The sequence below is a fragment of the Squalius cephalus genome (genome assembly GCF_949319135.1).
Source record: "Squalius cephalus genome assembly, chromosome: 2".
NCBI lineage: Eukaryota > Metazoa > Chordata > Actinopteri > Cypriniformes > Leuciscidae > Squalius > Squalius cephalus.
Genome location: NC_137123.1, coordinates 12,989,947 through 13,005,299, shown reverse-complemented (window position 1 = coordinate 13,005,299; position 15,353 = coordinate 12,989,947). Strand labels below are relative to the sequence as shown.

At 36.7% G+C, this 15,353-nt stretch overlaps 1 protein-coding gene across 2 annotated transcripts in view; it reads left to right on the top strand.

Annotated features, from left to right (window-relative positions):
• Window positions 1-15,353, top strand: part of LOC307152052 (complement C3-like) — a 271,787-nt gene that overhangs the window by 144,199 nt on the left and 112,235 nt on the right. Inside the window, exons 27-29 of one of the 2 annotated variants that reach the window (XM_079860446.1) lie at window positions 4,375-4,476; window positions 4,616-4,772; window positions 6,745-6,920. The exons of the other annotated variant lie outside the window; for it this stretch is intronic. Coding sequence (XP_079716572.1) covers window positions 4,375-4,476; window positions 4,616-4,772; window positions 6,745-6,920 — 435 coding nt within the window. The remainder of the gene's footprint in view (window positions 1-4,374; window positions 4,477-4,615; window positions 4,773-6,744; window positions 6,921-15,353) is intronic. 2 annotated transcript variants of the gene reach the window in all.

Here is a 15,353-nt window from a genome sequence, read left to right as displayed (position 1 = left end):
CTAACCATGTCCTGGATTTAATAATTAAAACTTAAATAGGCTATCTTGATTGTATAGGCTATTTTTTTTTTTAAATATTAGGCTGTGTATACCGACATGGATCAATTATTAATATTAGATTTCATCTGTCTTTTGTAGGCATAAGCCTAGCTGATGGCGCACCAACGAAAAAGCCTAAATTATGTGCCAAAATGCGTTTTCTATTAGGCTACAATGAAAATAATGTACAGTAGCCTATCAGATAAGGTCAGTTTTGCCGAAACGCGTTTAATTTAGGCTATTTATTTATTTAAATTTTTTTTTTTTTTTTGTCCCTGTGCGCCGATCGGAGACGGAGTTCACTGCTGATATTCTGAAGTAAGAGCTTTCTAGTCTCGCGGCTGTCATCAGCAGCACCTTGCATCAGCAGATGGTGGGCGGTTGCGGTTTTGAAAATTGGTCAAAAACGTTGGTGCGGATGGATGGCGGACGGATGATGAGTTTTGTGATGTGGTTGCGGATGAAATAATTGCCCATCCGCGCATCTCTATTGTAGATTATCAGATATATGGTAAATATGAAATGCCCATAAATTCAAAGCTTACAAACAAAATAAGACCAGAAAATCAGACATGTCCAGGATGATTATGCCATCATCACATCAGCCATTAACACCTTCTATTCTATCATCTTCCTATTGACTTTTTCTTGCCATAACAAATGTGCTTTATGAACACACAGTTAAAGCAGCTAGAGAAAGATGAATGGTAACTAAGAAGTCAAGGGACAAGAGACCAACTAAAGCAAATACTGATCTCCATTATGGTGACAACACACTTTATTATTAACTAAATCTCTGTTAATTCTCAACAAGAACTTTTGTACATGTATGAAAGAAATAATGTTAACACTAGAAGTGCCAGAATTCCATAACTACTAGAACTGCCGCAAGCGGTCATTTTGACCGCTATATTCCAAACTCTATATATTTAATGATAAATACCCAATTGAGAGATTAATGCATTTATTGTGTTAATATGTCTTTAAAAAAACAAAACAACACCAAACTGTACATTTAAACAAGTTTAATTATACATTTATAAATAAATAATATCCGTAGATGTCCTGAACAAAATGACGGAGTAGCCCATATTTGTTTACACAGTTCGATCGCGTCCGCGTCCGCACCCGCCGACACACACACACACACACACACACACACACACACACACCAACCATATTCCAGTATTGCATCTTGACATTGCAGCCTGTTCATTATAGCCACAATAAAATATAATAATAAAATAGTCAACCTAACATATAAAAATTCCACTGCTCTGTTTGTAGCCTATAGTAGGCTAGCCTACAATTCGTACCATTTTGCGCATGTGAAGAGGATGATTTTTTCCGTCGATATTGGATCGTGAGTGAAGTACAAAGCCTATAATAAAGAAATAGTTTACAATCCAAATACATCGCAAATGTTGAAACATTTCGATTCTAATTAGAAAGTTACGTGAGCCTAACGCCGCTTACTTTCACTTTCGCTTATAACGCATTTCATTTTGGCTTGTTTATAGTTATTTTTTTCATTCTTGTTCTGTTCTGAATATCATTACATTTAAATGATTTGTTGTTGAATATGTTTAGTGTATTTTTAACCACATTTTATTGTTGTGTATATTGGTATAGCCTATAATAATACCGCGAAATTCCGTGCGGTCAATATGACCGTCTATGGCCGAAATAGGTAAATATGTTCATTTGTTTTTTTGCCTTATGTGTAATTTATATGAAAAACATTTTAAATGAAAATACAGATACTTTTAGGAAAAGTCAGGTACCAGCAGGATTGTATTTATTTTTTCAACAAAGTTATTGCAGATATAAAATTCAAAACGGTCAAAATGACCGCCATGGCCGTTCTAGTGTTAAACTGGTTTCACACTCTGTGACTGGAAGTCAGTTGTAGTTCTTGTGTTTCTCTTTTTTCTGTTCTTGTTTCTCTGTCCTTAAGTGATTCTGCTTATCAGGTGTTCATCAGTGTCTCAATTCACTCACTTCTTTTCATTCACTCTGCCAAGGGGACTATATTAGTGAACTAATGTAGGGAATAGTGAATGAGGGTATAGGGTGTGATTGGGAAAACAGCCTCTGAGTGTCGATTTTGAGCACTGTTAACTCACAGTATATTCCTGTAGGCTAGTTTTGTTTTCTACGGTATATTACTGTTTTAATGGAAAATGGTATGATATTGTCAGAATTTGGCCCTTTTTTACAGCAAGGGTTAACAGTGGACATAATCTCCATATGAACCTCTGAACCATACACTCTTAAAACGGGTGTGTTAAAAACAACACAACCTGTGTTATATCTTAACACACCTGTGTGTCTAGTTAAGGACAACACATTTTGTGTTACTTTTAACTCAACCAGTGTGTTATTGTTCTTAACACAGTGAGTGTGTTAAAATATTTAACACACTAATGTGTCATAAATCACACAATTTGTGTCATAGATGTCATATATGTGACCAATTAAAACACTCTTAAAATGGATGTGTTAAAACAACACAACCTGTGTTATATCTTAACACACCTGTGTGTCTAGTTAAGGACAACACATTTTGTGTTACTTTTAACTCAATCAGTGTGTTATTGTTCTTAACACAGAAGTGTGTTAAAACCTTTTACACACTAATGTGTTATAGTTACACAACTTGTGTCAGATATGTGTCACATGTGACTGTAGTCGGTGTGTATTTGCCAGAGTCACTTTCTGTGTTTTTACAACTGAGTGTTTGGACGAACACTGAAACGTATTGTTAACTTGTGTTTATGGAGTCCAGTGACGTTTAATAAAGAGTTTGTTTGAACATTTGGATGTTTTAGACATCATGAATCTACATAGACAAGCTCTTATTGAGAATTAACTGAGTTTAGATGTTGATGCGTCACTGAATGTTTTATTTGAAGTCACCAGAATCGTGATTAATGGCTCCTTTATTTGAGCTCTTGACCCTTTACTCTTCTTTTAGTTTTTTTCTGGCTACTTTTAATGTATTTTAATAAAATACATTTGGCAAGAGATAATATGATCAGATGTTTCTTGATGATGTCATAATGAACAAGTGCTGATCTGATCAAGTTTATGAGTATATGGATGGTGCGCATTTAATTTATTTATGTGCTGTTATTTATAGCAATCTTGTGATACTACATCATGCTATCCATCATATTAAAACATGTTTTCCAAAAATTGTAATCTGCAGCAGAAGCTAGACAAATACAGACCTCAAGAATCCGCGTATGAATCTCAACAATGGTGACAAACGAAAAGCTTCATGCCGCAATGCATGCTGGGAGTCATGGATGAGATGTGTATGGTGGCACCCAGCATGAATTGCGGCATGAAGCTTTTCGTTTTTCACCATTGTTGAGATTCATACGCGGATGCTTGATGTCTGTTTGTTACCATAGTCTGTAAAGTCCTGTACGAACGGTATTTAAAAATAATTTGAAGCTAATTGTAATATGATAATCCTTTTAAAAGTACACTAATCTTTCAAATATTTAACTCTTGCTTAGCTTAACATTTTTACATGTTCATAGTGATAATATTATTATCTGAGCATGTTTTTCTCATGATTATTTCTGCTGTTTCAAATGTGTTCAAATAAACACACTTTTACAGCAATCAGAGTAAACTAATGTTAAAGAGTCAAGGGTCAAGAGCCCAAATAAAGCTGACACTAATCACGATTCTGGTGACTTTAAATGAAACATTCAATGAATCATCAACACCAAAACCTGTTAATTCTCAATAAGAGCTTCTGTAGAGTCTGACAGAAATAAAGTTAATCTGGTTATTAATAACAAGTGAAAGCAGCATTTGAAAAAGACATTGAAAAAGAGGCATGATGTGATTGGCTGCAAAAAACACCCATTAATCTTTAAGTTTTCATGAATTAAGATTGAATTTATTTATTTGAATGTATTGTTTTATATATTTTAGAGCATTTTATGGGATACCATATAAAAATACCTATAATTTTTTTCATAAACACAAACTCTCCTCCACCCAGTGCTATTCTATCCAGAGTTACATTTTAACACACATTGTGTGTTAAAAATATACACAACACAACATGTGTCAAAATACCATCAACACATGCTGTGTGTTGTTTTTTAACACATCTCTTTTAAGAGTGTAGAAAGATACATTACTAATGTATATTCTGTCTATCTTACAATATTTTAAAGTCCTAAATGGATTCAGTTGTTGGCTACTGATTAATAACCCTAGTAAAAAGAGCTAGATTTGCTGATTTATTATAAAACGCATGTTTTTTTGTTTTTTTTTGGTGATATTCTGTTTATTTGTGCTTTATTCCAGGGTGGCGTAAATGGCAAATATGCCGATGCCGATGCTTCTCTGACGGCCTTTGTTGTGATTGCCATGCAAGAGGGCAGAGAGATCTGTGCTAGATCAGTTGGTGTAAGTACAGCTCTTTCACATTTTTGTTCATTAAAGCATTACATTCTAGAATAACAGTTGATTTTTTTTTTAAGGTTTAACCTCTTCCACTGTTTCCTACTCTTCCTCTTGATTTAAACATTGCACACACACTTTATAGAGTCTGGATGAAAGTATCAGGAAGGCTGTTGCATTTTTAGAAGGTCGACTTCCACAACTGACCAATCCTTACGCTGTTGCGTTGACTTCTTACGCCATGGCCAATGCTGACAAACTCAATAAAGAGATCTTGATGAGGCATTCCACCAAAGGAGAAGGTCAGTCACACCAAGACGTCATCAAAATGTGTTTCATATAACATGGAATAATAAAATAAACTAGAGTGAAAATTTCTAATGAATTATGTAAGTTTTGTGGTGTTATGATAGCTGCTTGTCCGTATCAATAACAGCAATGGAATGAAATATATACCCCATATTAACTAGCTTCTCAAGCCTTTTTCCATTTTTTTCCATCTTCGCAATATTGCTCATATACAACCAGAGGTGGAGAATCCAGGGGTCAGAAAGTAAAAGTCCTGCCATATATTTATTCCACCCATGAACTCACACAGCAAAAACTCCAGTGTTAAATGAACTCTCCTGGGAGTTTATTTGGCTCCAGACTCAATAGTGTTAAAGTTAATGAGATAATTAAGTGATTGTTTGAGTGATTATTGAGCATTATTGAAGACACCTGATGTTTACAAGCAGAATTACTGAAGGTGAAAATCTCTTTTTTAAGTTGCCATTATGGTGATCAGTGTTTGCTTTAGTTGGGCTCTAGACCCTTAAACTAATAACTTTAGATTTTGTTTGGCTGTTGTATCTGGGTTACAACTCTCAGATGAACAAAGAGAAATGTTGATCAGGTGGTGTTGGTTATGTTTTGACATAATCATAATTTGACCTGAATCACAAAACTCATTTAGAGAGTTAAGTTTATCTTGTTAATTATAGCTGCATGTGATTCTAATATTATGCCATGTTAATCATTTTCAATGTAATCAGAAAGATTTCTTGAAAGTTGTTCCGATCAAAAGACTTTGAAAAAATATATTATTTGGACACACTGACACCAAGAATCAGCCTGTGATTCTCAACAATGGTGACAATAATAAAGCATGTTGCAGTGCATTCTCGGTGCCACCAATCAAAACTCATCCATGGCTCCCATCATGCATTGCGGTATGAATAAATTATGATCTGAATTGTCTTGTTTTCCTAATTGAATAGTCTTTTTGTCACCATTGTTGAGATTCATACACTGAATCTTGATGTCTGTGTGTGCCTTAAAGAAAGATTTTCTTTTTCTTTATCAGAACAACTTTTAAGAAATAATTTGAATTATATTGAAAAATCTGGATCTTAATCTGTAGAATCACTGTGCTTTTGTAATGACCAATATACATTTAAATCAGAGATTAGGCTCTAAATGAGTTCAGTGATTCAGATCAAATTATGAACATGTTAAAATATAACCAACACCCCCTGATCAACTTTTCTTTTTGTTCATCTGGCTGTAATAACTCAGATCAACAGCCAAACAAAATCTAAAGATAATCATTTGAAGGTCAACTGCCCAACTAAATCGAACACTCATCTCCATAATGGTGACTAAAATTGTGATTTTTCTCCTTTGGTGATTCTGCTTGTTAACATCAGGTGTCTTCAATAATGATCAATCATCACTCAATCAATCACTTAATTAGCTCATTAACTTTAACACTCTTGAGTCTGGAGCCAAATAAACACTCAGGAGAGTTCATTTAACATTGGAGTTCATGGGTGGAATAAACATATGGCAGGACTTTTACTTTCTGACCCCTGGACTCTCCACCTCTGTATACAACCCTCACTAAATTTCAAATAAACTGAAACTGTTGTTCAAGCTTTTATAACGTCACACCTGGACTATAGTAACTCTTTGTTTTATGGCCTACCCAATAAAGCCCTTAATCGCTTGCATCTTATCTTAGTTTAAGAGTCAAGAGCCCAACTAAAGCAAACACTGATCACCATAATGGTGCTTACATTTTTTGCTTTTCTCCTTCGGTGATTCTGCTTGTTAACATCAGGTGTCTTAAATAATGCTCAATCATCACTAAATGAATTACTTAATTATCTCATTAACTTAAACACTGCTTCAGTGTTCATTTAACACTCATATTTTAACACTATGACAGATTTCCCTTCACGTTCCAGCTTCATCTCTACACTTGTTTCTATTCCTGTTTTGTGATTGAAACAGCCGGTAGGTCCTGGACTGTGGCTGGACAGCATCATCACTCTCTAGAGGCGACGGCCTATGCTGTGCTGGCACTTGTGAAGAACAAAGACAAAGACAAAGACTTTGATAAAGCAGGAGAGGCAGTGCACTGGCTGGGCAGACAACAGGACCATAATGGTGGTTATGGCACAACACAGGTACACCAACATCTCATCATTTCACTGTAGCTTGAGTTGACAATAGCAGTAGCTTGAGCTTAATAAAAACAGGAACATCTGTAAAAACTTCATAGGATGAAATTTAAATATTCTGACTGACTGAATATTAAGACTCTGCTTATTAAAAAATGAGAGCAAGGCAGCAGCACCACCGGCACTATAACCTCCGGCTGTCTCAGCAACACCGAGCTACTGGACCTGGTTGAGCACCGTGACTGAAGACTCTTTATCATATATTGCCTAAAAAAGTAGTAACGACTATTCTTACAAACACATAAAAAACTTGCAGTCTGAATGAGAACAGCAACACAGCCCATGTGTTTTCATAGAAAGGATATAATGATGGTGGCAGTGTCTGCATTATATAGTAGTAGTACTGCAACTATTCTCTCCATGGAATCTTTGCGTTTAAAGAGCTAATAAAATATTAAGTCTCAGATCAATATTTTGTGTCTAATTATTTACATATGTGGCAAGTAGACGTGTAATAAGCGGGATAATGTACATCAAGCCAGTGGTTCTCGCAAAATAACCCCCTTCAGGCTGATGGAAGACCTCATCACCCTGTCTGGGGTTTATTTTGAGAGAACAACCGGCTAGATGTACAACATTATCCCTTACTTATTACATGGCTTGGTTGAATTCTAATGTAGAATGCGGTAGGTCTGCACGATTCTTGCTAAAATGTGAATCACGATTTTTCTCCATGGGAATTGAGATCACGATTCTCTTGCACGATTCTCATTTTTTCAACCAAAATGTATTGCACTTAAGTACAAAAAACAACAACAACAACAACAACAACAATAACAACAAAAAAACGGTAACCCTTCACTCTAAAAAGAGATGTGTTAAAAATGACACATGTGTCAGTTTTAACACATGTAGTGAGTGTGCTCAGGGACAACACATGTTGTGTCAACTTTATAAATGTGTAAGTCATTTTAACACACAAATTGTGTCATTTTAAAAAATAAAGCGAAAGGGCCAGATGCAAAAATATTAACCGTTTAATCAATAGTCGAGTACAGAATGCATGTGCACACAAAGTACAAGACAATGTTTCAAGCTCAATGACTGGACACACTCACTGTACTGGACATTATTCAGTTATTCACGCTTCAACCCCTAATTGATAATGCTGCTTTTGACAAAAGTTCATGTAGATATAACAGGTCACCGAGTTTGCACTTTGAATTTTATTAAACTGTAGCAACTGACAAAATATTGTATACAAATAACTTGTATTTCCACTGGCCTGTTAGTTTGAGAACACAGGAAACACTACACATAAGGACTACACATTTTGTATTACCTTTAACACAACTAATGTGTTATTCCTCTTACACAGAAGTGTGTTGAAACCTTTTACACACTAATGTGTTATAGTTACACAACTTGTGTCAGATATGTGTCACATGCAACTGTAGTCGGTGTGTATTTGCCAGAGTTACTTCCTGGGCCCTATTTTAACGATCTGAAACGCATGTGTCAAAACGCAAAGCGCAAGTAACTTTGTGGGCGGGTCCGTCCGTCCGTCCGTCCGTCCAAATAATGTATGATTTGCAAAAATGAAAACTGCTGCTTCTGTGTAGATGAGAGAATCAAAGTGTATGCGCGTTGTGCACACGCTACATTGATTATGGCCAAGCATGCGCCCTTAAAATAGCATATGAATAACATGTGCAACGCGCCACTGACTTTAAACTATTTTTTCCTGGTTAGTGGCGCAACTGTTTTCTAAACCTGCAAAATAGCATGAAGGAACGTTTGCGCCTTAACACGCCTCCTTTTTTGCGCTGAACCGCCCAGGGAGCGCAAGTTCATTCCCTAGTTTAGCGACGTGCTTCTGTGGAGGGAAAAACGCGCTTTGCGCGGGTGCAAAATAGGAATGATAAATGCGTCGGTGTACAAAGTCAATTGCGCTGGGTGCAAGATAGGGCCCCCTGTGTTTTTACAACTGAGTGTTTGGATGAAAACTGTACAACCCGCTCGCCTGCACCCAAACACCGTTTCTATGGTTTTCCGTGCGTCACTGGCGTAAGGAGAAAAGAGAGGTTTTCTGGTCCCGCTGCGGACCATTTCTCATACCCCTCTGAAATTCAGGCGACTGGAAATGTCAATATTGCAGTGAACAAGCCTGTTGTAATGCACGCAGGCCTGCAAATAAACGCCAGCATGAAGACGCTCTCTGTTTCTATGGCAACTTCTCGCTCGTTCAGTTCCAGTAAATGTGACTGTTCCAGTGTATTCTGCAGTAAGCAAGTTGGCGACGCAGCAAGTCGGCGACGCTTGCCTGCACACAAACGCCGCTTTTACGGCTACCCAGATAAATCCCATAAGAGTGAATTTTCTGGTGTCCCGGCCACGGCCGATGGTGTTTTATGTGTAGAAAGAATGCCCACTGCCCAGTGCCCATCTCTTCACACAAGCACAGCCCGTCACACAGGGCTTGCGCACATAAAATCAACTCAGATCGATTGCGCATCAAACGTGGTAAATGTGCCCACTACCCAGTGCCCACAAACACTACGTTCTGCATGTCTCACGGTTTCTGTAAAAACGAAACCAACGTGCATTCGCTTCACTCAAGCGAACAATAATTTCGGTGTGGTAAATGTGCCCGCTATCCCGCGCCCACATCCACGCACAGACAAGACAGTTCCTACGGGACTCACCCAGCCCTCCCCCTCTCGGTTGACCGCCGCAGAGGAGTCGAGCACGGGCAATCTGCAAACTACCAATAAAGCCTGATTGCATCGGTTTGGTTTTGTCAACTCAAAACTAATCCTGTAACGCCGGGTTTGTTCAACTACCTTCATGGTACAGGCCCCACACAGTCAATTAACACTGTTAAATTAACACTGCTCAGAGCACATATGGTCCCACTCTACATGGTGTTAAAGTAACACTGAAGCAGTGTTAAAGTTAATGAGACAATTAAGTGATTAATTGAGTGATGATTGAGCATTATTGAAGACACCTGATGATAACAAGCAGAATCACTGAAGGAGAAAATCTCAAATTGTAAGCCACCGTTATGGTGATGGGTGTTTGCTTTAGTTGGGCTCTTGACCCTTAAATTATTAACTTTAATTTTTGTTTGATTGCTGTATCTGACTTACAACTGCCAGATGAACAAAGAAAAAAAGTGATCTGATAGTGTTGGTTATGTTATGACAATCATCATTTGAACTTTATGTTTTTGATTTATGTTGTTGATTACAGCATAACTGTGATTCTGCATAAATATCCAGAATTTTAGATGTAATATAAAGGATTTTTTTTTTTTTTTTTTTTTTTTTTATCTTTCTTTTAGGCACACACAGACATAAAGATTCAGTCTATGCATCTCAACAATGGTGACAATTGGGAAAAGTAAATTACATAGACAATTCAGATCATAATTTATTCATACTGCAATGCATGATGGGAGCCATTAATGAGTTGTGATTGGTGGCAGCCACTGCAACATGCTTTATTATTGTCACCATTGTTGAGATTCACAGGCTGCTTATTGATGTCTGTGTTTCTAAATTAATACATTTGAAAGTGTTTTGAACAGAACAATGTTTATTAAATATATTGGATTATAAGAAAAATGCTGATAATCATATACTGTAGAATCACAGAGCTGCTGCTAACAAGTTACACCAAACTATCTCAATAAGTTTCATTTTCGGATCACGGCATGATTATGTCAAATCATAAGCAACACTATCAGATCACACTTTTTCTTTGTTCATTTAAATGTTATAAATCAATAACAGCAGACAAACAATGTCTAAAGTTAATAATATACAGTAAGGGTCAAGAGCCCAACTAAAGCAAACACCCATCACCATAATGGTGGCTTACAATTTGTGATTTTCTCCTTCAGTGATTCTGCTTGTTATCATCAGGTGTCTTCAATAATGTTCAATCATCACTCAATTGATCACTTAATTGTCTCATTAACTTTAACACTGCTTCAGTGTTACTTTAACACCATGTAGAGTGGGACCATATGTGCTCTGAGCAGTGTTAATTTAACACTGGGGAATTTACTGTGCATGTCTTTGGGGCAGTGTTTACCAAAACATGTTGCAAAGAAAGCAAAAAACAAGGATCATCAGGTGAAACAATTTTCAGCATAATTAGAAGCAAAATAGTTTACTAATTTTCTGCCTCAATAAAAGTAGATATTGTTTTCTTGCAACAGATCAAATGATCATAATTTTGATTTTTAAATACATACAGTATAATAGTTGGAATATATACAGTGAGGAAAATAAGTATTTGAACACCCTGCTATTTTGCAAGTTCTCCCACTTGGAAATCATGGAGGGGTCTGAAATTGTCATCGTAGGTGCATGTCCACTGTGAGAGACATAATCTAAAAAAAAAAATCCAGAAATCACAATATATGATTTTTAACTATTTATTTGTATGATACAGCTGCAAATAAGTATTTGAACACCTGTCTATCAGCTAGAATTCTGACCCTCAAAGACCTGTTAGTCTGCCTTTAAAATGTCCATCTCCACTCCATTTATTATCCTAAATTAGATGCACCTGTTTGAGGTCGTTAGCTGCATAAAGACACCTGTCCACCCCATACAATCAGTAAGAATCTAACTACTAACATGGTCAAGACCAAAGAGCTGTCCAAAGACACTAGAGACAAAATTGTACACCTCCACAAGGCTGGAAAGGGCTACGGGGAAATTGCCAAGCAGCTTGGTGAAAAAAGGTCCACTGTTGGAGCAATCATTAGAAAATGGAAGAAGCTAAACATGACTGTCAATCTCCCTCGGACTGGGGCTCAATGCAAGATCTTACCTCGTGGGGTCTCAATGATCCTTCCCAGTGGGCATTTGATGTCAATTTGACATCAAATTGATGTCAAAATTACGTCAAGAAATTGGTCAAAAATGAAAATCAAATTGACGTCAAAGTGTTGATGTCAATTTGACGTCAAGAGTTTGACCTCTGCTGATGTCATTTTGCCAAACAAAAAGGTGAAACGCATGGCCGTACACTTATTACCAGCTTCACTTAAACTAACCAGATTTACTTTATTTAATTTCCGGTTTAAATAAATATAATATTTAAATAGTTTAAAATATATTAAACATATTTTGATGACACCATGATGGTGGTTAGCGTTTGCTTTAGTTGTTCTCTTGACCCTTGACTCTTTAATATAACATTTTCTCTGGCTGCTATAACTGTGTGTTTATAAAGCACAATTGTTGTAGCTAAAAAAGCCATCAGAAACTGAGATCAGGAGATGTTGGCTGTTTATTGATGAAATCATCATGTAATTGCCTGAATCCCTGATCATGTTCAGTGTCTAATGCTTTGATTATATGGGATTTGTGGTTTAAAAGCGGTTTTATTCATGACAGAAGTAATTTGATTCTACAGCATATTTAGCAGTGTTCTTTATCAAATAATGCACTTGTTTTTTAAAAACTATTTAGTGCACAAAACCCTGTCATCTATGGCATTACTTAGACGCACACAGACATCAAGAAACAGCGTATGAATCTCAACAATGGTGACAATCAAACAAAATATCCAGATAATCAGATTAACTCCAGCTGCATAATTTATTAAAGCCGCAATGCATGCTGGGAGATATGGGTGAGTTTTGATTGGTGGTACCCAGCATGCACTGCAGCATGAAGCATTTCATTGATTGTCACCATTGTTGAGAGTCATACACTGATTCATGATAGCTAAGTAATAATGTTAAGTTTAATGCATTAAATGTTTTTAAAATCCTTTATTAATTAAAAAAAACATTATTCTCATGCTGTTAAATTAAATGGCTTATATTATAATACAACATTAAAATCACAAGTCCTATATAACCAAAGATTAGACACTGAATAAGATCAGCGATTCAGGCAATTACATGATGATATTGTCATCATCTTCAATAAACAGCCAACATCTCCTGATCTCAGTTTCTCATGGCTTTTTTAGCTACAACAGTTGTGATTTATAAACACACAGTTATAGCAGCCAGAGAAAATTTTATATTAAAGAGTCAAGGGCCAAGAGCACAACTAAAGCAAACGCTAACCACCATCATGGTGTCATCAAAATATGTTTAATATATTTTAAACTATTTAAATATTATATTTATTTAAACCGGAAATTAAATAAAGTAAATCTGGTTAGTTTTAAGTGAAGCTGGTGATAAGTGTACGGCCATGCGTTTCACCTTTTTGTTTGGCAAAATGACATCAGCAGAGGTCAAATCTTGACATCAAATTGACATCAACACTTTGACGTCAATTTGAATTTCATTTTTGACCTATTTCTTGACGTAATTTTGACATCAAGGTGCCCGCTGGGTTAGAAAGGTGAGAAATCAGCCCAGAACTACACGGGAGGAGCTGGTCAATGACCTGAAAAGAGCTGGGACCACCGTTTCCAAGGTTACTGTTGGTAATACACTAAGACGTCATGGTTTGAAATCATGCATGGCACGGAAGGTTCCCCTGGTTAAACCAGCACATGTCAAGGCTCGTCTTAAGTTTGCCAATGACCATTTGGATGATCCAGAGGATTCATGGGAGAAAGTCATGTGGTCCGATGAGACCAAAATAGAACTTTTTGTTCATAATTCCACTAAACGTGTTTGGAGGAAGAAGAATGATGAGTACCATCCCAAGAACACCATCCCTACTGTGAAGCATGGGGGTGGTAGCATCATGCTTTGGGGGTGTTTTTCTGCACATGGGACAGGGCGACTGCACTGTATTAAGCAGAGGATGACCGGCGCCATGTATTGCGAGATTTTGGGGAACAACCTCCTTCCCTCAGTTAGAGCATTGAAGATGGGTCGAGGCTGGGTCTTCCAACATGACAATGACCCGAAGCACACAGCCAGGATAACCAAGGAGTGGCTCTGTAAGAAGCATATCAAGGTTCTGGCGTGGCCTAGCCAGTCTCCAGACCTAAACCCAATAGAGAATCTTTGGAGGGAGCTCAAACTCCGTGTTTCTCAGCGACAGCCCAGAAACCTGACTGATCTAGAGAAGATCTGTGTGGAGGAGTGGGCCAAAATCCTTTCTGCAGTGTGTGCAAACCTGGTGAAAAACTACAGGAAACGTTTGACCTCTAGAATTGCAAACAAAGGCTACTGTACCAAATATTAACACTGATTTTCTCAGGTGTTCAAATACTTATTTGCAGCTGTATCATACAAATAAATAGTTAAAAAATCATACATTGTGATTTCTGGATATATTTTTTTAGATTATGTCTCTCACAGTGGACATGCACCTACGATGACAATTTCAGACCCCTCCATGATTTCTAAGTGGGAGAACTTGCAAAATAGCAGGGTGTTCAAATACTTATTTTCCTCACTTTATATATATATATATATATATATATATATATATATATATATATAATTCATTACATTTATATAGCGCTTTTCTCGGCACTCAAAGCGCTTTACATAGAAGGGGGGATCTCCTCAAATATATATATATTTAGACACAGACAATGCATGCTAGTTTTATACTATGATGGCTGCCAACATGCATTGCAGCATGAAGCATGTCACCATTGTTGAGATTCATATGCTGATTCTTGATGTCTGGATGTGTATCTAAAAATATTTTTCTTTTAGTGTATTTTAAAAATCTAAATTCAAAATGTCTGATCTGTGGCAAGAAAGTATTGTTTGTGAATGTAACTTTTTATTAACGAATTACCACTTTTGGTCAGTGGTAAAATTAGTGCATTATTATGCTGAAAACTATTTCAACTGATTATCTTTGTTTCTGGCTTGTTTTGCAAAAAATATGTAGTTCAGCACACACTGTTGCAAAGATCACACACTCACATAAAAGCCAAGAGTCAAACTGTCCAACTAAAGTAAACACTGATTACCATAATGGTGACCAAACATTTTCAATAAATCATCAACATCTAAACCTCTGTTAATTGTCAAAAAGAACTTCTGCTGAGATCTTGAGAGATTTAGTGTCTTTTATTTGCAGTTGATTTCAGGCTATGTGGCTTTAAGTCAGTTATAATTGTTGTTTTTCATTTTCTGAGAGTGCAAACATGATACTGAACCAACATCACATTGTAACAATGACTCAACGCCATTACCATTGATTTATGGATGAAATCTTAAAAAAAAAAAAAAAACTACATTAAATGTGGGAGCAAAAGTTATGTTGAGTCAAAAATGTACACATTAACATTGATTTAACATTATTGTGATGGTTGCTATCTATCTGGGGCCCTAATCAAACACACCTGAATCAGCTAATCAATGTCTTCAGGATTACTAGAAAGCTACAGACAGGAGAGTTTATCAGGGTTGGAGCTAAACTCTGCAGAGCTGTGGCCCTCCAGGACCGCAGTTGCCCATCCCTGGCCTATGTAAAGATGTGT